The following is a 21,422-nucleotide window of genomic DNA, read 5'->3' as shown; positions in this document are numbered from 1 at the left end:
TTTGATTGAAACTGCTATTTATGATAAGAAGCAGAGAGAGGAGAGAGCGTAAACCTGATAAAATATTAAATTCAATGTATCATTCATCTGGCTCTGCATTATCCGGGATAAAATGGTTCGCGTACTTTGGGAGCATAAGCTACATAACGTATTCATGTGCGACAAGGTACTTAAATCCGGCAGATTCGCTAACGCTGACGTTCGCTCAGAAATCTATCGCTTTAAATACGAAGTCACATTTCGTTCATCTAAGCTACGCCTACTACATAATAATCGCTCTCTTCTGAACGAAGCTACGTGCTTCGTGCACGATATTGCATCTGGTTCGTTTGAGATTCAATACTTAGCTTAATGAATGTAGATTTACAAAGTGCTACCTGGAATCATTACCTCTAATTGTACATATATTTGTGAATTTCAATTGCACGCGTAGTAAGAACGCGTACGCACATGGGTACAAAATAACGCGCGTAGCGAACGAGATGTACAAGTTTGCGCAGGAGATACACTGTTATCAGCGTTGCAACCGTTCCGTTTTATCGTGTCCACTCTGCGATACACGGTATACATTACTGCTGGGCGCGATACCAGTAAGAATTCGCACTTTTTACCAATCCCTGACGCGTAGAGTGATCGGTTGAGTTTTATCAGATGAAACATCGGGATTTGACCCACTGAGCTGAAAACATCAATCGCGCCGTCGAAGGAGAGCGCGATGTCTCCATCGAGGTCCAATACTTGCGTAGCTCTAGAAACGTTAAATTAGCAACGTCGTTCGTATCGTCGCTGAATTGTGTAATATTAGAACGACGGCGAACGCTTCGCATGTATGCAAGCCCGAAGGATCGTCGTTCCCATCGCTACCGACGGGAGCGCGCGGTTATGTACGAACGCTTAGCAGCCATTTGTTGGAGCGCGCGTGCGGGCGTACAGTGAAAACGTAAACATGGCCGCGGAGAGTAGCGAAGGTTTGCCAATATCTCCGTCCGAGAAATCGTTAACCGGTAGCTTAGTGTCCGAAGAGAATGAGAAAAGTGTATCACGATCGCCGTCAACTTACTCCATACGGGAGGACAAGTGGCCGGATCTGGTTGTCTCAAGGCCCAGAAAACTGGACGCCTGGTGGTTACCCAGACGTAAGTACATAGTCCGATAGGTGCATGCTTTTGGTCCGCTTTCGGCGCGTAATTCAAATAACGTGTCGAATATACGAAAGCGGCGTGATCCAGTAACGCGTACATCCGCGTGTGCGACTCGGTTCTGCATCGAAAAACGCCTACTTGCGAGCTATCGCGGCCTCATATCACTACCAACCGACAATATCGCAAGTGTTACGTTTCTAATCATTAAGAAGTGCGGTTGTTTATCTCCGAATACGAACGATTATTAGCAAATTACTAAGGCTAGCTGCGAAATGGAGACGCAAAAGAGAAGAAGTACGGATTATTAATTAGCTTGTGAATCAATCGTGCAAAGTTGATCGTCTAGTTAATTGCGCAATTGTTGTCTATGAGTGACCTTCAGTGATTTCTTGATTGTACGATCATCTATGAGAGTAACGTAAATCTTTTACTCCGCGTTCCTGTTACTTTGAGTATCTGAAAAATTATGGGGATAAACTTTGTTGCACGAATGTTACAGATTTATTTCTATGCAAATGTATCTCGAATAAAAGTTTTAGGGACATTTAAGTTTTTCAATTTGAGTAACGTGAATTTTATACGGGCCGATCTCAAAGTAATATTGTGGGATAATAACGTTCGTTGCGTTCGTCGAAGAAAATGGTACGGTTTATAGAACGATTGGTTGATTACTTATGCGATACACGTTACTTTGATTTCCGGGACTTATTTTCTTCTTTTTTGTCACGCCCTACGTTATCGACACAGTTGAATCGTGGTAGGTGGCAGCACTTGCTGGTCACCAACTCGAACACATGTATTGATTATCGTAGGTGGAGGTAAGGTCAGCGGGAGAATCAATATTGCTTTCCGTCAGCGATTCGCCATTTTCGTCGTAAAATTTTTCGTGCTCAGGCGGCGCACGGCATACGCGGTCTTCCTCGGCAGTGAATCAGTCTCTGTAATGTTAAGCTCTTGAGAAACCAATCGGTACAACGTTCAGCTACAATGTAGCGCAAATCAAGTGCGAACCATCGTTTTCCCGCTTTGGCCAAGGTTTCTTTTCGTCGCTTTTACCGCAGTGTCTATATTTCATTTCTTCCACGCCACGGACTAACGCTCTAACGATTTAACAATACCACCCCATCGAACGAACGTTACAACTTCAACATCTTGAGACTGTGTTTCGCGTACGTTAATCTATCCTGTGGTTGCTGAACTAAAAATCGAACCACCGATTCAGCGAGCGACAAACCCAGACCAAAACCAGTGAAAAGCACTGCTCTGTCAGCTGATTGATATCTGCGAAAGTAACATCGACCGGAGGACGCTCGAGTACAACGTCTGAAGAGAACGAGAAGACAATTAAACCGAAGATTAACAAAGATTAATCAGCGAATTATTTTCCCAAGGAATCGAAACTATTTTCTCTCAAGTAAAACGTCAGTCGATACTCTCTACGTTGAAGCGATCGATAGCGAGGAAAGAAAGCTCCGTAGCCGAAAATAATAACTCCGCGTGAGGAGTCGCCTAAAGGAGCCCATCGTTACGAACGGTCTTCTATGCGGCAAGAATCCCAAAACGGTCTGAAGATCAGGCCACCGGGTGACCACGGTGTGCACCACAGTGGTGTCATGCTCGAAGAAGAGATGGCTGGCGCTCAGGATACAATATACCTGTGCAACTTCCGGGTTTCGGTAGACGGCGAGTGGCTGTGCCTGAAAGAGCTTCAGGATGTCGAGTTCTCGTTGCAGGACTCGATGCAGCGATCACCCTCGCCGCCGCTCGCTCTCAGTGGTATTAATCATCATCATCATCATCATAACGATCACCATCGCCAGCAACAGCTTCCCGATCGGCAAGAGCTTCGCGATATAATGCCGCCAAGTCCACCGCCATTGCAGCACGTTTCCAGCTTGTGTCTGTACTCGATGTTCTCGCACTACTTGCTTCGTTTTACTCGCCTCGCGTAATTACTCGAAGCTCGGCCTAAAAAATCAGCACCAACCTCTGTACATCGATCTGTCTCGCCTGTTTCCGTTCGTTGTTCCGATCCACCGACTCTGACTTGGACGAGTTCAAGTTCCGAGGCTTTTGGTTGATTTTCTTCTCGATTGAAATCTGGTTTGCGAGGAAATTGGCACGCCATACGAATTTAGTTTTCTTTCTCGTTGTTTCTCGCGATTTTTGGAACTCGCGTAAATCCTGATTTTCATTGGAATGGCTGTTCTTTCTTTTAGTTTGCGCTTCGTCAGTATTCGCATTCATGCCTACAAACTTCATTCTTCCGGGATGAATAATCGTTTTTTTTCAATTTTCCACCAAGAGGATCCGAGGAGAATTTTGTAATTGTATACGTCGACCTACTTCGTGCCGATTACCATTTTGGAACAGGAACCTTTGGTTTTTTTGCAGCACGAGACCCAGTGATCATCGAGAGGAGTAATCTCGTGAATATCTCGAAATTAATCGTGAAGGAGCTGATCGAAACGTCTTTGAAATATGGTCGAATGCTCGACTCCGATCATATGCCATTGCAACACTTTTTCATCGTTCTTGAACACGTGCTTAGGCATGGTTTACGACCAAAGAAGGTAAAACTCAGCCTTCGAAATTAGCTGAGCATTGATTCCTGTGAAAAGAATGGAGGAAAAACGGCACTAATTGCCTTCGATTTCAGGGTCTTCTTGGACCCAAGAAGGAGCTTTGGGATATACTGCAGCTAGTTGAGAAGTATTGTCCCGAAGCGCAGGACATTACGTCCAGTATTCGTGATCTACCTACGGTTAGGTATAACGCAACTTTATCTATACTTTCTCATTTATTAAACATACGTTCTAACCTTTTTTCTGTGGAAATTTCATGAATCTCGATTTTCGTTAAAACTTTAATAGAAGCGTAACTGTATTATTATCGAGATCCATAGATTTCAGAATAAGATTTTTCAGTCTTTTGAGTAAAACTAAACGGAATCGACTCGATTCGTGTTCGTTAAACTTATTATTCAATAACGTGACTGAAGAAAAATTAGGTCAGCTTTATTAGATCGCGTCTCTGGAGATTTCCACTTGATGCGCAGTCTGTTCACCGGACTGACCTTTTCAGGACTGCCATGGGTAGAGCGAGGGCATGGTTGCGTATGGCGTTGATGCAGAAAAAGCTTGCGGATTACTTAAAGGTTCTGATCGATCACAAAGAAGACATATTGTCCGAGTATTTCGAGCCCGATGCTCTGATGATGAGCGAGGAGGCAATCGTTATAATGGGCTTGTTGGTGGGTCTGAACGTAATCGACTGCAACTTTTGCGTGAAGGTCTGTTCTTTCCACCCTGATCAGCAGTTTACGTAGTTATAAACTAACGGAGAACTAACTGCAAGTGTTGCGACAGGAAGAAGACCTCGATTGCCAACAAGGTGTGATCGATTTTTCATTGTACCTGCGAAACAGTAATCATATACCTGGCGAGTCCCCCGACGACGAACTCGAGAACGACAACATGACCACTGTGCTTGATCAGAAGAACTATATCGAGGAACTGAATCGACATTTGAAGTAACTATCGCGTTGAACATTACGTCACGACGGTTTAATCGAGTTGGGACGAGCTGAACTTGTGTATTCCGCATCGATTTCAGCGCTACAGTGACGAACCTCCAAGCCAAAGTGGAATCATTGACAACGACAAACGCTCTGATGAAGGAGGACCTCTCCATTGCCAAAAATAACATACTGTCGCTTCACGAGGAGAACAGGCAGCTGAAGAAAGAGCTGGGAATCGAAATCAAAGACACGAACGAGGTACGGATTCCGTTTGAGAGCGTCGCGGTCTTTTTGGCGATCGAAGGGTAACTTGTCTGGTTACAGAACGGGAAACCACCAATCAAAATCACCGAAACGACGGCGGAAATCGAGGAGCTGAGAAGTAGGCTAGAGGCTGAGAAGAAAATGCGACAGGATGTTGAGAAGGAGTTAGAGTTACAGGTGGATTATAATAATCGTTTTTAACAATTTGTACATTGTATCGAGAACTTGAGTAAATCGTCGATATTATTTAGCGCGAAGGTCGAATGGTAGAAAATGATCGGTTCATTCTTTTTGCGAGCAGATTAGTATGAAGTCGGAAATGGAAGTGGCTATGAAGCTGTTGGAAAAAGATATTCACGACAAACAAGACACGATCATATCGTTGCGGCGACAGCTTGACGAGATCAAACTGATTAACTTGGAAATGTACAAAAAGCTACAGGTGACCACTTGAATTCCTTTTCATGAGTGAATCGCGACGCAGGATGCTTCCTGGTCTAAACAAAATTCATTTATTCCTACGGGATATTCGATTCAATAGTTTGTGCAACTTGAACATTTTGCAGACACACCCTCGTCGCGATTCTCATTTCTTCCTGTAACTCTTCTAATTTATATGTTTTACCGTTTACACCGCAGATACTATGATTTTTGCGCTGTTTCTGTCCCCCCGCTGCTTTAATTTCGTCAGCTTTTCAGATTTTAGCGAACTTCCGCCCCACCCGCACAGTTTAACCGTTTAACCAACCCCCTCGCTATACTAAGGACTGGCTGGCTTTCCATGTTTCTTGTTTCTGGAGATATTTCCGTTATAGGAATGTGAGCACGAACTAACGCAGAAAGGTGAAATGGTGAGCCGGCTGCACGCGAAGACGAATCAGATAGGGAAGATCCTGAATAACCTCGAAAAGTGCAACCACCTGAAGAAGGACGGGGATAACATTCGTAGCCCCACCACGCCGAGCAGTGTCTCGAAATCGATACTAAACAAAACCAGCCCCACATCGCCCCGTTACGCGTCCGCCGACAATGTCTCCATGGTTGATCATCAACAGCATCCCCCGAACAATCACCAGCAATCGGCTCAGAACAAACAAAAGCCCAATAACCACCAGTCACCCGCTAACAACCATCAGCAATCTAACAATGCTAAAAAACGAACCGCCGCCAAGCAATCGAACTCCCCCAATAACAACAACGGGCAGGCCAGAGTTGGTGATCAACAAAATGGCGCTAACGACGAGGGCTCGATGAAGTCTGGTGGCTTGAAGCAAAGCAAATCGAACGGCGAGGTACCTCGGCTGGAGGCTTCGACGGAGGCGCCGTCGACTGCATAAAACGAACGCTCTTTCCAGGGGGATTAGTTTTTATACCACGCGCCCTCGAATTCCGATTGATAACTCCGATTAGCCGAGGGTCGCGGAACGGACGGCGAACTCTTTCTACACTAAGTGCTTCTGAAGTGTCCAATGGTACACTGGTTAAATCGTGCAATTATAACCGAAGCCTAAACGCGTGATTGTTATGATAAATTGAAGAAGAATTTAACGTTTATGGATACGTACTATCGTTGTTGATCCCCCGGGTAGTATTTGAACGACGGAACGGTTATTGGATCATTCAGAAGCGCTGCTATAATAATACATCCTACACTGAACAGCTATATCAAATTATCACGTTACACCTCCTCACTATAGAAAGAACTTTATATACCTGAAACGCGTAGAATATTAACGAGAATTAAACGAAATATCCGATATTTAATTATCTAACGATTCATGCATCGGTAAGCTTTTAATAGACCATCTAACCTGGTGTGTTTCGATCGGGACACTCTATGAGAATTAGCTATGCTCTATTACGGCATACTCGCGCTGTTTAATGAAATTGCTACTGTATGCACACAACTATCGAGGACAATAACGTTACTAAATATTCCGTATCTTCATAGTTTCTAACCGGTTCATTGATTCGTTCGATCTTGTATTTACTAATTATACTTACCTTCGAACCCTTTTTCTTCTCTTTGTAGAGTGTCTCGGGTAATTTCTTTCAATCCACCGTGGAACAAATATATTTTAACGACTATCGATTATCTTGTTATACGGATCAACAAATTTTCTCTATCTAGCACGTAAACGTTGAATATTGCTCGATTATCGCAGAAAATCTGTTCGTTTCTCTTTGCTTTATTCGTAAAAAATTGACGAGAAATGCAGCGAGAGGTGATACCAGTTGACGGGTGTCCATATGGAACCTGTTAAACGGTATTTAACGTCTATGGGGATTGAAAAATCGAGTTGCATGATTTCCGACTAATTTCGCTAGGTTGTTTGAAACAGATATTGCGTCGCTTAAACGTTGTTTTCTTTCCTGGGTAACGAATTTTACACAGCATCGATGCAAGCTGAACTCGTAATTGTTCAACTGTACGTGCTGTTCTATATCTAAGAAATATGTTCGATTTCAGGACTGTTATTTTACTCGAGAGACGAGCGTAAACGATTATCTCCGCCTTTTACTTAAACAGCGTTTATTTCAGGAGTGCGAAGGCTCGCTTAAGCATAAAACAGAACTGATCACTAAATTGGAGGCTAAGACGCTATCGATGACTGAGACCATCCAAAAAATGGATGAAAAGTATGTTTTATTTGTCTTTCATTAGTGTTAGTTTATTTCTAAGCACGACTGATTACGTTTGAACCGATCTCCGCTAATTTATTCGAGCTGATATTAACGATCATCTAATACTTTGTCTCGCTTCCTGAACGTACTCGCGAGCTCGCAGCTTTACGCCGTGATCGTCGGATTCTCTCGTGTCGAGACGCGCGTGCAGCTTCAAATTCGTCGCGTGGCTAACGATAAAGAGGAAGATTTTGGTGATCCCGAGAGCTCTGGTTTTTATATCTTTGGTGACAAAAGTTGAACGAGAAACGAGAAGCTTCGAATTCCACAGTCTCTCCTCTGCCGACCATCGCTTTTAATTTGAGAAACTCTTGCCATCTTCTGATCTCTCGCGGAACGCTGCGTGCGAGAACTGACTAACATTACCTTTACCATCGTTAAACGTTTCAGCATTTACGTACAAACATAGTCGTTGTGATAAGAGATTTTCTATCGGTCGTCGTTGTTCGACGACCATCGGGAGGCGACATCGAGAAAACGGTACACGCTCGACGGCTGTAGCTAGAGGTGATTTATTTTTTACTTAGGTGTCGCGTACGCGATCTGACTTAGGGTAGTTTAGCCGATTGTAGGTACAGATTATCGTTAACGGAGATGTTGGCAAACCTTCACTCAACGGCTACTCGATTAAGATTATTAAGGCTATATTATATATATATATATATATATTATATACATTATAAATATTAATGTTATAGCGACATCCATGTTTCCCGCAATAATTGGTAGATTTATACTTCAAGTCGATTTACGAGTCGTTGGAATAACGTCGATTGCTATCAGAACATAAACACTTACAAATTGGAAGTGTTCAGCTTTCAAATCGATTGCCTTGCTCATGCGTGAAAAATACTCACACCTTTCCCTTTTTGTTACGTTAATCGTTCGTCAATTATATACATAATCGATTAGGATTACGAATATTATATATCACGATACCTGATATTTCAAGCACTGACTTGCGATCATTTTCGTTACTTTCCTTTTCGTTCCGTCGTACCTGTTGATTTTAGTTTTCTCGATCTACAATTTGTTTTCGTATAGTTTCCATGGTTTATCCATCGTTTATCTATCGTATGTTCTTCGTCGTTATGCAGACGTACACGCAGAGACACACACATACACATATATACACCGTTTGTGTCGTTCACTCATCGAGAGACTTATGAAACAAACGTGCCATACTGTCTTTATATAAACATAATTATGTATAAGCAACGAGCAATGGTCTTTATAATGCACTGAGGCACTGCGTGCGCTTGTATGTCAATGCAGCGGAAATAAATTCATGACAGAAGAGAGCTTGCATTTAATTAACCCTCAGATTGTTATCACGTAGACGTAAGATGAGATTTTGCATTCTTTATGAGTTTCTATGTGATTGAGAAAAGCAATTATGTGATTTCAATTGCTTATCGTTGAGAATGGACGGTAACTACGAGCAAAAAATTTAGAGAATAATTATAAAAATCGAAGTAATATGAAATAAGAGAATAACAAAATTGCTTTCACTCGATTTTCGTCCCGTTTTCACTCGTAGAATCAATTGTTAATGTTCTTCAAACTTTAGTTGGGTTTCGTTTGTAGTACAGCCTTTTCGTTATCGTTACGTTATCGAATAATTATTATTGTCACGCTTGGAAGTGCCGAGTTCGCGTTGAAGTGGAAGGTAAGTCGAGCTTTTGCAACGTGAAAGATTGGATTACGAACTCGACGAAAAACAAACGACCCGGGGTGATCCGTCGTTTTGCTGAATTCGCTCAAGGATTATGGGCTCTTAAGGCATTGAAAAAACACCCCGCCCGTTTCTTCGGTCGGATAGCGTTATTCAGTCATGAATAATCATGGACGAAACTCTGAACAAGACCTCGAACTAACTTACAGATCCTCGCTTTTGTAACTTCCTTTTGCTTGGGAAGCTTAACATCTCTGTAAACTCGAGCAGCGAGACGGCACACCCCAGTTCCTCGAACGAATTTTCTTCAAACGAATGGCCGCTTCGGTTATTATAGTAATTCACTCTTGCTTTCGCATCGCTCGCTCAGAATAATCTCCCGGAATAACATTGAACAACTCTAGGGTCGCTTCATCATCATTGTGCTCGAATGCTATTCTCTTATATCCGAATTCAGTTGGACGATTAAAAATCACATCAAATGATCGCAAGACAGTGCTCGAAATATGTATCTTCTCAAGTTTTACAAAACTAACCGAATTACCGTGTCGTTGCGAATAATAAATCGCAGAGTCCCGCTTGAAATAACGAGACTAACAAAATCTGTCGAGTGATGTCGTTTCATGAAACACCAGTCGTTGTACGCGCGACGTTCTCGATCTCGGTCTCTCGATTCGGCTTTTGATAATCGCGCAGGGCGGAGAGATGCTATCGATATGTTCGACGGTTTGACTATCAGCAATTTGACTTAATCAGGTGCAAGGAAATGGATGGCGTGAGATCGGGAGCGGAGGAGAGGGTGAGGATTTTGGGTGCCGAAGTAGCCGAGAGGATGGCAAAGGCGAACGGAGTCGAGAGGGAATTGAGGGTTGAACGGGAATGGAGAACCTCCTTGCAGGAAGCATCGATCTCTAGCACGGAGAAGATCTCTCAATTGCATCAGGAGATCGATCAGTTGAGGCGAGTGTCCGATGTAAGTTGTGCGTTACCCTAACTTTCTTACAATTCTTGAAATTATCGCGGACGAGAGTAACGTTTCTTTTCACTTACAAATCTCATTGTTCGATCACTTGGTTTTACACTTTTGTTCGTATCAAAATGTCGATTAATTTCTCGAATCGACCACCGTGGTTTCTTTCCACAGCGCTATCATCTCCGTACCGTCCCAACAACTACGGAACAGTGTACGTTTCCTCGTTACGATCGATTCTTCGAGCAAACTACCTCTCTCTCTCTCTGACCCTGATCGATCTTCCTCCAACCCCCTCCCATCAATCTTCCCAAGAACTGTTCGTCTCGCGCGATCGAATCTTCCTTTCGCTGATCATCCTTGGAGCTCGCCTCCTAATCGTATCGCGTTGTAACAAACGGTATCGAAGGCGCGAGACGTCGGCGAAAGTTTCCAAGATACCGGCCGTGTAATCCCCGGATGGGTGTTTCGCAGAAATACCTGGCGCTGCAGGAGGAGTATTACGCGCTGAAGGAGACCTGCACGGAGCAGGAACGAACTCTGGAGGAACTTGGGGGACAATTGAGCGCTGCCAAATTGGCGGCCGTCGAATTACGCGAGGCCGCTGACAACGCTCAACACCAACAGCACCACCAGTACCAGCACCAGCAAGAGGGTGCAGCGAACTGGGCGAACGATCGCCTGGTCACCCATTGCAAGAGCTGCAACCGTGAGTTCAACATCACTCGTCGCAAGGTAATCAAACTTTTTAATTGTCCCCCGCGCCCTCTTCCCCGACTCGACCGCCTCTTTAGTTCGAGCCACTCGTCGTCCCTCGTCGGGGTGTCGTAGCCCTCCCTCGCGCAGGGGTTGCCCAGGCGCCTGAAAGGCCTGCCGTGCCGCGCTTAATCGTTCAATTATCCTTGCCGTCCTCGAAAATTACCACGTTCCACGGTCCAGATTACTCTCAACCGTGCGCGCAGCCTGTCCGAATTGGTACGCGCGAGCGTTCCGAACGACGCTGACAGCCGTCGAGTGGTTTTATCGCGCGGCCTCCACGGGGCTGCACACGCCTCTTCTCTACATACTCTACTCCCGACTCGAAGATCGGGATCGCGTGCACCGACTGGAGAACTTTGATGCGTGACAGTTCTGTTATTAGAGATAACACCGTGTATCGGGCTGTGTTAGGGTTTGCAATTACAACCGACCCCGATCCTCGTTTGTTGCTAGTTCCGGACCCCTTCCTTCCTTCCTGAGCTGCCCAACCGCCGGATAATTGAAGAGATTTCGCCGTGGATTTTTGATTAGATGCTATCGCGGTATTCTCTTAGCGCGGTATGCACCTCGAGACACGTGCCAGGAGTAAAGGTCTGTGTAGATACCTCCGTGTTTCCCAGGGACTGCTGGTGGTATCGTTTAATCGTTGCTTGATTGGAAATTCGAAAATCGTAACAGCCTGGAAATTACGGTGGCCCATCATTCACCACGAAACTTTTCAGCTTTATTTTAACGCGTCGACTGACGCATCAAACGATAAACAATGTTCGCTTTCGGGTTGGTTATAAATTCCATTAATGTTACAATACTTGATTCCACTCTAGGAAAAATAAATTCTTACTCCGAAGTAATTTTTCACCGGGGGAACTTTAAAATTGAAAAACACGTCTGGCGGTGCAAATTATGGACCACGTATTAATAACCTGGGAATAACCGGAATAACCTTTTATCATTTATTTATCCAGAAAGACGTGTCTCCGCGCGATCTAATTTAAATTTGCACGTTATATTTACATTTTAATATTTAACAAAAGCTGTTTTAATATAAAACGCTGTTTCGGTATTTTAAATCTCCAGTAACATTGAAACTGAAAATTTCAGATATACGACAGCAATTATTTTCACGTACATTTTAACACATTTTGCATAATGAAAGGAAATCTCGTTCGTTTAACGAGACTGCTTTTTTCTACGTTGGACGGACTTTCTGATCTCTCTTTTCTTCTCGAATCACTCGGAAGCACGACACAAGTATTTAAAGTGTTCCGTCGAGATCAGATCGTCTCGAGGTGCGCAGTTGCATGCGTTGATAAGAAATGGTAGACGAGAGAGAGAAAAAGAGAGAGAGAGAGTGCATTCGTGCATTCGTCATACGGAATATATTCTCGTGCTGGAATTTATGCGCGGTCTGACCTTATCGAAATTTCGTGGACGTGCACGATAGAAACGATTTACTGGAGCTTCTCCGCACGTTGGGCTAGCAGTGCCACTAGGCCTTTGCGTTCATAAACGCAGGAGAAAGAATCGGATCGTTAACGCTCTGCTGGCTCTACCACGTTGTTCGTTACGAAATCTTGACCGCAGCCCGTTTTGTTCTTGGTAAATCTACATCGTGCTTTGCATATGTCCGCTCCTGATCTTCTTGGAAAGTAAATTCGATAAATGTAGTTCAGAAGCGGTTCAGAAGCCCTATTTCCTAATTTGAACGAAGCGTTGGTTAATGAAACTGAATTGTAAAGATAGCCCGGATCTGCGATCAAATTTACGATCGTGAAGTTACAATAATTTTGTTGCCATGTTTTATGTCTACTCTTGTTCATCTATTTCTATTATTATATATTAATATTAAAAATGGTTTTCCTGAAATTAAGAAATTAATTACACGTATTGATATCAGCGTGTTGATACACTTAATAATATCGTATTGTATTATTAATTAGATTAGACACCTTATCAATATCAATTTTACTGTTAATAATACGTTTAAAAGCGAATATCGCGAGGTAGTACATGTTAAACGCCGACACTAAATATTCATTATCCCCTAATGCTGCATTATCATAGTTCATGACTTCTGAATAATGTTACCGTGACTGAGAGACTATAATATCGGTTGGTTTCTATTATAATATTATCGTATCATCAAATTAAATTGCAACGACAGATATTTGGCAAGCGTATTAAGAATAATTTAAAGATTTTACGTTCGTGTATTAAAATGAATATTTTCACCATGAAAATGTTCTAATTTAATATTATGCATCTATCTCTCAGAGATAATGCGCGGTTGCATAAACTTCGTTTTGTATCAGCGGAATTCGTCCGAAAACTTTTGACTCTCTGGCTGATTGCACCTACATACGTATACAGCTAATGTTCTATAGCAGGACATTAGCCTGAAGACCTGTGAAAACAAAATTCCTGGTAAGAGACACGTTTCTCTACATCCTGCAGATAAGCTGCAAGTGTCTGCTGTAGAGGACGATTCTAAAAAAGCTTGGCTGCGGTCATGCTCTAAGTACAGACAGAACGAGGCGCGTTAAACGTTCGAACGAATTCTATGGTAACGATGACCCGAATCTATAGTACGCGTTTCCATCTCATATAACGGAGGTGACCGAAAATATTTATTTATTCGCGAGGAAAATTTAATCGAAGGCTGAGATCCAGCTGCAGGACGATCAAACGAGATTCGTTGCGCGCGTCCAGAAAGTCCAACGAAAATCTTGCTCGCTTTAAACAATCATTACCAGTGTTGCGCACGATTCAACGATAACGTTCACCTTCCGTAACTCCTGTCCAATCACATTACTACGCCATCATCCGGTCTACGTGCGCACACAGAACCGTTCCGTTCGATGCATGCACGTTCGGCATGCATATTCAGAGCAGGCGTCCCGATAGAGACGTTGCTTTACTCGCGAAGCACATTTAGACCTCGCTTTCTTCCGCTTCCCTTTCTTCCTCTTCCTCCTTTTTTTTCTTCTTTTTCTTCCGCCTCTCGCCGGCTCGTGTGGTCCCGCGCGAAAACACGGGGGTGCTACGAGGGGATGGCTCGCGGGAACAGCTCGGCAAGTTATTGCATAATAACAAGCCGGACCGGGGGGATACCCTTGTTACTCACTTTTCGCGGTGCTCGAGTATTACCATACTGTTTAATATAGAATAGGCCAACCGAGCGTGTTTGCCGTGTCGTTGGACAAAAGCTGTCGGTCGACAGCCGATGTATTTCACGCGGCTCGCTCGAGAACCTGGCTTCCTGGAAAAACCGAAGCGAACGCAAGTTCACGGCACTTGCCACATGCGAACCGGCGCAAAACGATCGGCCACGTGAGAGACTCTTGCTCGCCGTCGTTGCTCGTTTCGCCTGGTGATCACTTTAAGGGGCGAAACGAGTGCTGCTACTGGCGCCTCGCGCCTATTGCTGCACCCTCTGTGATCTCACGCATCTATCAAATTGGGTAAATGAAGAAATAATAGTTTTGGGTGCTGGCGATGGCGAGAGTAGCGTTAAGCAATTCGTAGAACAGCCAATCTTTCGCCTTCTATCGACAGCTGGCAAAATCGTGGGGGTGGAAACAACCCTTACGGTTAATGACTAAGCAATTTTTCGTGCACACCGCGGTATGAAAGTATAATAGGCACGTTATTTGCATTATGGCATGTATACGTATGTGCGTAAAGGAATTCATTAATAGTTATGTAAGCAATACGATGGAGTTTTAACGATATGGAAGAATCAATAGAAATACACAGAGGGTGTAGCTGATTTTTTTTTTTGCGAGAGATACATTTCCATGTGGCTCTCAGTTTTTTCCGGATTTTTCCTGTGAAACGTTAATTTTAACTTGGAATCCTTTTTCAAGGGAAGCCTCGGTGCAGAACGCTTCCAATTAATAATTGCTGGTAAACGTATCGCGAATACCATACACGTTGCAGCTACGCATAAATTGCAAATTGGAATAAGGAGCCAGCATCGTTTGTAATGCCAAAATGGCTTCCTAACGTTGCATCATTGGTAATATCGATTCGTGCACAGATGTTAATAAGTGGAGCACATCGACCGTCTTATGTGTCGGCGATAACACAAAGCTATAACAGGAGAAATGAAATCTTTTATCGAATTTCCAATAATAATGTCCTACTCCAGTGGCTCACATTATTTCTCCGCCCAGTGCTTTGTACTATATTACGCAAATTTCCACCAGCCAAAAAGTCGCAGAATTACCGAAAGAAAATTCAATAAACCTTTTTTCTTTCTATTTGCTTCCATCACTCGTTTATGCTACATAAAATATTCGATGTTCGTTGCTACAATATTTAAAAGGCTGGCGACTTCGCGAGACAAAAGGGGACGGAAATGAGCGACAATAAAGTTCTTGCATTTTTCGTTCTGCAATTATGATACGTACTTGCACAAATCAAAATCTGAGACGAATTGAGAATCACTGGCCCGAATCGTAGGTAACTGAAACTAACCGTAACAACGCGATATAAATTTCCCCTTTGAATCTGAAATTTAGATAACCGGCCAAGAAATAACCGCGCGGCGCCGGCAATAATTATCAACATTTAACATAAACTTCGGAACTAAGCGTTCGCTTTTTGTTGCCCCATGCACGAATGTCTGTTTCGAACCGGAAAGCAGCTGCGAGCAATAAGATACGTCCAATTAGGTTAACGATCCACCGCGGGGGAAAAAATCGGCCGTTCGTTCACGCGATCTCGCGTAGAATGAGTTGATTAGCTTTCGTGGTACGAAGTTGGAGCTTCCAGACCATGGGGATGGTTTCCACAGTTTACCAGTTCGCAGTTTACTTCGACTCCCACGTCCCTTCTAGGGATACCGCTTCGATACACATATTTCGATAATTCGAATGTGATGTCGGACTGTTGAAAATTTGATTAATCGATCCTGTTATAATGGAGATGTAGGATACGACGTCTCGAACGTCCCTCAGATTTTGCGACGCGATTAGAATGCAATACACTTGAAGTAACCTGAATCGAGCCATGCGATTTTATTAGTTTAACGATCAGATTATAGCCCGATTGCAATGATTTTATCTTGAAATCGCATACGTGCATTAGCAGGGAATTACAACACTTCGATTCACTTAACCAGCGGGTATTTTAGAGAACGTTGATTACTTTCTACTGTGGAAGTTCTGTAATTTCTAAAGGAGATTCGAACTGATTGCCGATGAAAACTAAAGTAGACATCGTATTCGATTAAGTTCGTATTAAACAGTCAAGTCTGTAAATTATCAGCGCTCATTCGGAAGATATTTTCAGCAGAGCGAAGGTCTTCCGTATGCAACACTGGCTAGTGTCATACATTTTTCATACACCGCATGTGCATTGCGACAGTCATTTGCGGTAAAAGGGTAGAAAAACATAAATTATTCCTCCTCCTTAAAGCACTCCCATTTTCTATTCAAATTTCTCGAGCCTACCCTACGATTGCAAAATTTTAATTGCAAAACACATACTTTAGATGTATCTGGTTAATCGCGTAATGTCAGACGATAAAGGGTAATTTTAAGCTAAAGATTTCGAGATCTCATTTTCAGTGGACACTAAAATTTGCCAAAACCACTATTCAGCTTCGTCGATACGTTCGACAACCAGGCAAACGCTTTCAAGTAACGATAGTTACCTTTCGCTAGTTCGATTGATTTATTTCTGCTGGGAAGTATATGTAAGTAAGTGTCTTTATCGAGACGAAGATCAAACGAACTCGAAGTAGGTCCGTGGGTACAGAAAGTCGCCCTCCTCGCCAATCCACCGTAGATTCCTCCTCGTAAGTCATGTTGATGGGACGGTTCAATAATTAACTTCGCGTGGAAATCGGTTATCGGCCCGATATTATTCGGCCTCTTACTTCACGGTAATAACCGACAACCAACATCGAGCGATCGAGCGGTCGGCCATTTTGCTTGGGGGATTCAATTTAGATGTAAAATTTAGAGTGGTGGTTGCGCGCCAGATCCCGACGACGCGTCTCCCTTCGCCTTTTCAGACGGCGAATTCCACGTTATTATAATAGACCGCTGGTAATGGCTTGAAAATAAAGACCACCGGGTAATGGAGGAGTCATTGATAGTAAGAGAGAGAGAGAGGACCAGCCTTGATCGGTGCAGAATTGGTTCAACGTACGGACGCGATAAACTTTTCTCGTTCGACCCTTTCGAGTGTTTCTTCCTCTCCGCGCTCTTCAAACCAGTTCTTTCCCGTGCTTCGTCAACATTTGGAGCACCCTACAACGGACAGATGCGCGAATCTTGCTCTTAATTGTCAAGTATTTCTCAAATTTAATCTAATGAACTCGATACCTACTTGTCACGTAAATTGACGAATATTTTCACTCGTTAGATCGAAATCGGTGGTGAAAAGTTTTGAACAGTTTCCATTAACGTAATGATTTCCGAGCGTAGACGGGAATCATAATTTTATTAAGAACAACGATCGAAAATTCGATAATTGTCGGTAATCATTGTTACTTGATGACGTTCGTGACCATTACCGTGCAATAATTATCACTCGCCATTTCGTAATTCATTACGAAAAGGGAAAGAGCCGCGTTGCGTAGATGAGTTTTGTTCTGTCGATCTGTAACTTTGCAATTACTTAATTGCATTATACACAGTACTTCAATCGACAGCGCTGCCTCTCGCGTTTGTAATTCGCGATACTGTACTTTGAATTATTAAATACACCTTTTGGTCTTACAGATAATCTAAATATTCCCTCCCCGCGAAACCTAACGCTCCTCCATTTAAAAGGACGCCACAGAGTGAGCCCGGCTTTTTTTATCCATTAATCAACATCTCCTTCTTTATTCGCAACTGCAGAATGCATTAGCAAAGTTTATACGGAGTTTTCTGGAGCGCAACAAAAAACAGGAAATTATTTCCCATAAGATTAAACGCAGTTTTCTCTGAAATTGACGCAGCGACAATGGATTCGCCAGGGTGGCGCGGGAAAAAAGTTCCGTTATCGGTGTGCCAGCTTCAGGTGCAAGCTTGTGAACTTTTTTCGACTTTCGCCAACATTAATCCGCAACTGCGAACCGTGTTGCACGGGCTCACCCCGTTGCGCTCACAGTACGCTGGAATTTTTTTCACGTCCCTGCTTTGTTGGCTGCACACGAAATATCGGGATTCGAAAGATCGTTGAATCCCATGATGCATTTTATACATATATACACGCACGTACTCTAATCGAGAACCTGGCTGCGGTTATATTACACGCGGGCAAAGTTGAGCGCGTGGTTATTTATTTTTTGATTTATCCGCGGGAATTTAGGGCACGAGATTGAAGTCATTTCGCCTGATGGGGCTCGATTTGGGTTATCACGTATTCGTTCGTTGCACCACAACGTTCGTTTGTATAATCCGAGGTGTTTACTATGGCACCGCGCACCGTATCTCAACCCTTCGCGGTAGCGTGATAAAGACAGATAAAGTAACTTTCCCTTTTGAGTTAAAATTTGAATACGTAAACTGCGAGGTTCACGAATCATTGAAATTGAACAAACTGGCGTTAAAAGGTTTTGATTTCTTCGCAAACGAACCGACAGATTTCTCGTAACGAGTAGTTGCACGATAAGTGTAAAGCACTGTGGATAGCACGTGTATTAATTGGACCAAACGAATTATTCATAATTTCAAATGCTGTTGCCCGTTCCGTATTAAGCAATTAATGCACAGCTCCGATTCTCGACTACCTTTGCCTGCAGGTTGTTCTACTTTAGTAATTACGTACAATTAGAGAATTACTATCGGCCCCAGAAATATCGTCGACGTTGAATTCCTCTACTTTTATTTTTATACCGGTTTCATCGTCTGTGAAATTTCCGAGCGACGAGATATTCGTACTCCTCCAATGTATCGTTTATTTCCACATGAAAAACGAGTCGATATCGCTATATATTATATGGAAGAAAAGTGAGGGAAGAACGATTCGTCCTGGGCCTATTAGAGAACTCGTCAGTAAGGCTACTTAGCAAACCCTACCTTAGACGCGGAGATGTCAGGAACAGATTAGGAAATTGTACACATAGAAATGGACAGGAAACTGTGTAGTTTTGGGGTAATCGTGGGTGTTGCTGTTCCTCGAGTGACAAGTGTCGGAGGACTACCACAAGTCAGATATCAACCTAAAATTAAACAGACAAGCTTAAATCTAACCCTTTGATGGCCAATGTCACTCTGTCACTGGAGAAACCAAAACCAACCCCCCCCCCCCATCGTTTCATTTTCAGTCGCATTATCAATCACCATCGATCGTCTCTGTTTCAGCACCACTGTCGGAACTGCGGGAAGATCTTCTGCCACGCTTGCAGCGACAACACCACGGCTTTGCCAAATTCCACAAAACCTGTCCGCGTCTGCGACGAGTGTTACGTGTTCCTGGTCGGGCGATACTCGTGCGAACAGTAACGTCGCGTAGCTGCTTGTCCATCGGCCAGGCAGCACGCACCCTCCGTTCGAGGTGGCAGCGAGCAGCAATTAAACTGAGAACAGAGACGAAGGGAAGAAAATATCTGTTCCGCACACGTATATACACACACGCGCATTCAAACGCGCCCACGATGACATCGAGGGTTGCTGTTCCACTTGTTCTCGATGCAGGCGGTACTTCGAGAAACTGTACGCTACCTTTGGTCGCTTGCCGACATTCTTTCGTAGATGATTCGCTTGACGCGTGGCGTGGAACACGAGCCGCCATTTTGTACGCGAGGGACAGCCGTTCTTTTTCACGGAAGGGAATTGTCGCGGGTGTTTTCAGATCGGAGTGGACGTAGATGTTACTTGTACGTGATTCCGTTTGTCTTTTGATGTTCTATTCCTCGTTAATTGGGCTGCAAGTTGGGGTGCTGCGCGTTCTTATCGAGACAGACCTTCGAACATGTATCGTTCTTTTTGTTGTTTTAGTTATTCAGGAATATGGTTCTTGATATTTACAGCACTGACACTCAAGTTCCAGTTCGATGTCTTTTTATACCAATTTGACGTTCTAAAATGATATATTTAGAGAGTAGCATCTTAGAATATTGTGATTCAGTTTATTTGGGTTGTAGATTCGTATAATATTAGATCGATTTATTCTAGTTTCACGATGTATTTGGTAATTCTGTGTAATCAGAGTTTCATTTGCTTGCGACTGATAACGAGTCCTCAGTTTCGACCCAGACTCGAGAACGAAGTTTAATTCGGCATTTAAAAGCAAGAAATCGTTCGTCTGACTCATGTGATAAACTGTTACTATTTCAGATCGATGGAGGATGATCCGTAGAAGTTGATCGGTACACGAACACGTTTTGTATCCGGTATATTGAAAGCAATCTCCTTTCCGTACCTTTTAAAAGCACAATCGAACAATCTAGGTATATATTGCAATTGTCGAATTTGCTGTTAACTATAATCAAAACGCATAACATATACATTACGCGTAAGACGCGTTGCTACGTGTTTTTGTTTACGAAAGTTTAGACGTTCGTTAGTTCCTTTCGCGATGGACTGTTATCGAGAGACACATCGGCCTGCGCCGACGAGTATTTTCTATCCAGATTATTGATAGACGGGGATCCGCCCTCGGATCGGAGCCGCGGAGGATTCCGCGAGGCTCTCCCTCGAAACGCGTGCCTGTACAATGATATTTTTCAAATGTTCTGTAGCATCGTGAAAAGATTTTATGCGAACAAAAGGCTGGTTTTATATTTTACACCGTTGTTCGTTTTCTTTCCCCTGCGCGTACGTTTACGAGCGCAAGACCGATTCCTCCTTCGCCAGTAGTATAGATCGACGACAGCGCAGACTTCAAAGAAAAAGGATGAACCTTAAAAGAAGATTTGGCGGGATTATTTTTTCGAATACCTCCCGCTGACGGCATATCGTATCAGTTAGCGAAGCCTGGTGCGCTGGATTTAGTCTTACGACTTTGGTCATTTAATTTTTAAAAAACCCTTGGAAAAAATCTGCTTAGCTATACAATAGACTGTATTATAAACTTTCTTATTTTAGAGTGCTTTTTCCCTTGAAAGCGAAGCCTCTCGGACGTATTAAGCCCATCAGGTGTATCTCATTTCAGTTCATAAAATAATCTCTTTCATTTGATCGTAACCAGATCGTAACACCCTGTACATTTCATCCCCTAGATACACCGTGCACGCGCTGTCGAAAGGATTGATAACTAGAACTGTGATGCATATCAGGGTCCCTCGTCAGTCATCAAAGGGTTAAATCGTGTCTACCTCCCATAGAGGGAGTATTAAAAAAGCAGATCGCGTTCGAGAGGGATTGACAGGGAGGAACAGTAGCTTCCAGTCAGACGGAAACCGTGCCCGCAGAAAATGTCGACCGTAATGTGCAATCTACCTGCCGAACGTAAATCTGTTACTCA

At 43.4% G+C, this 21,422-nt stretch overlaps 1 protein-coding gene across 4 annotated transcripts; it reads left to right on the top strand.

Moving 5' to 3' along the window:
- Positions 1–801: 801 nt before the first annotated feature.
- Positions 802–19,831, top strand: LOC143432854 (protein RUFY3). 4 transcript variants are annotated; one of them, XM_076909808.1, is made up of 12 exons: positions 802–1,136; positions 3,537–3,715; positions 3,802–3,911; positions 4,227–4,434; positions 4,511–4,674; positions 4,758–4,920; positions 4,987–5,103; positions 5,228–5,368; positions 7,469–7,566; positions 10,043–10,259; positions 10,731–10,991; positions 19,319–19,823. In XM_076909808.1, the coding sequence occupies exons 1-12, from the start codon at positions 947–949 to the stop codon at positions 19,457–19,459; spliced, it is 1,989 nt and encodes a 662-aa protein (XP_076765923.1). In that variant the 5' UTR covers positions 802–946; the 3' UTR covers positions 19,460–19,823. The 4 variants fall into 4 exon arrangements, with proteins under 4 accessions (XP_076765923.1, XP_076765905.1, XP_076765913.1 ...); XM_076909790.1 differs by lacking the exon at positions 802–1,136 and adding an exon at positions 2,390–3,041 and having other exon boundaries at positions 19,319–19,831; XM_076909798.1 differs by lacking the exon at positions 802–1,136 and adding an exon at positions 2,390–2,918 and having other exon boundaries at positions 19,319–19,827.
- Positions 19,832–21,422: the final 1,591 nt, after the last annotated feature.

The sequence above is a fragment of the Xylocopa sonorina genome, chromosome 1, assembly GCF_050948175.1.
Source record: "Xylocopa sonorina isolate GNS202 chromosome 1, iyXylSono1_principal, whole genome shotgun sequence".
NCBI lineage: Eukaryota > Metazoa > Arthropoda > Insecta > Hymenoptera > Apidae > Xylocopa > Xylocopa sonorina.
Note: the sequence above shows the minus strand (reverse complement) of the source record. Positions and strands in the feature narration are given on the sequence as shown.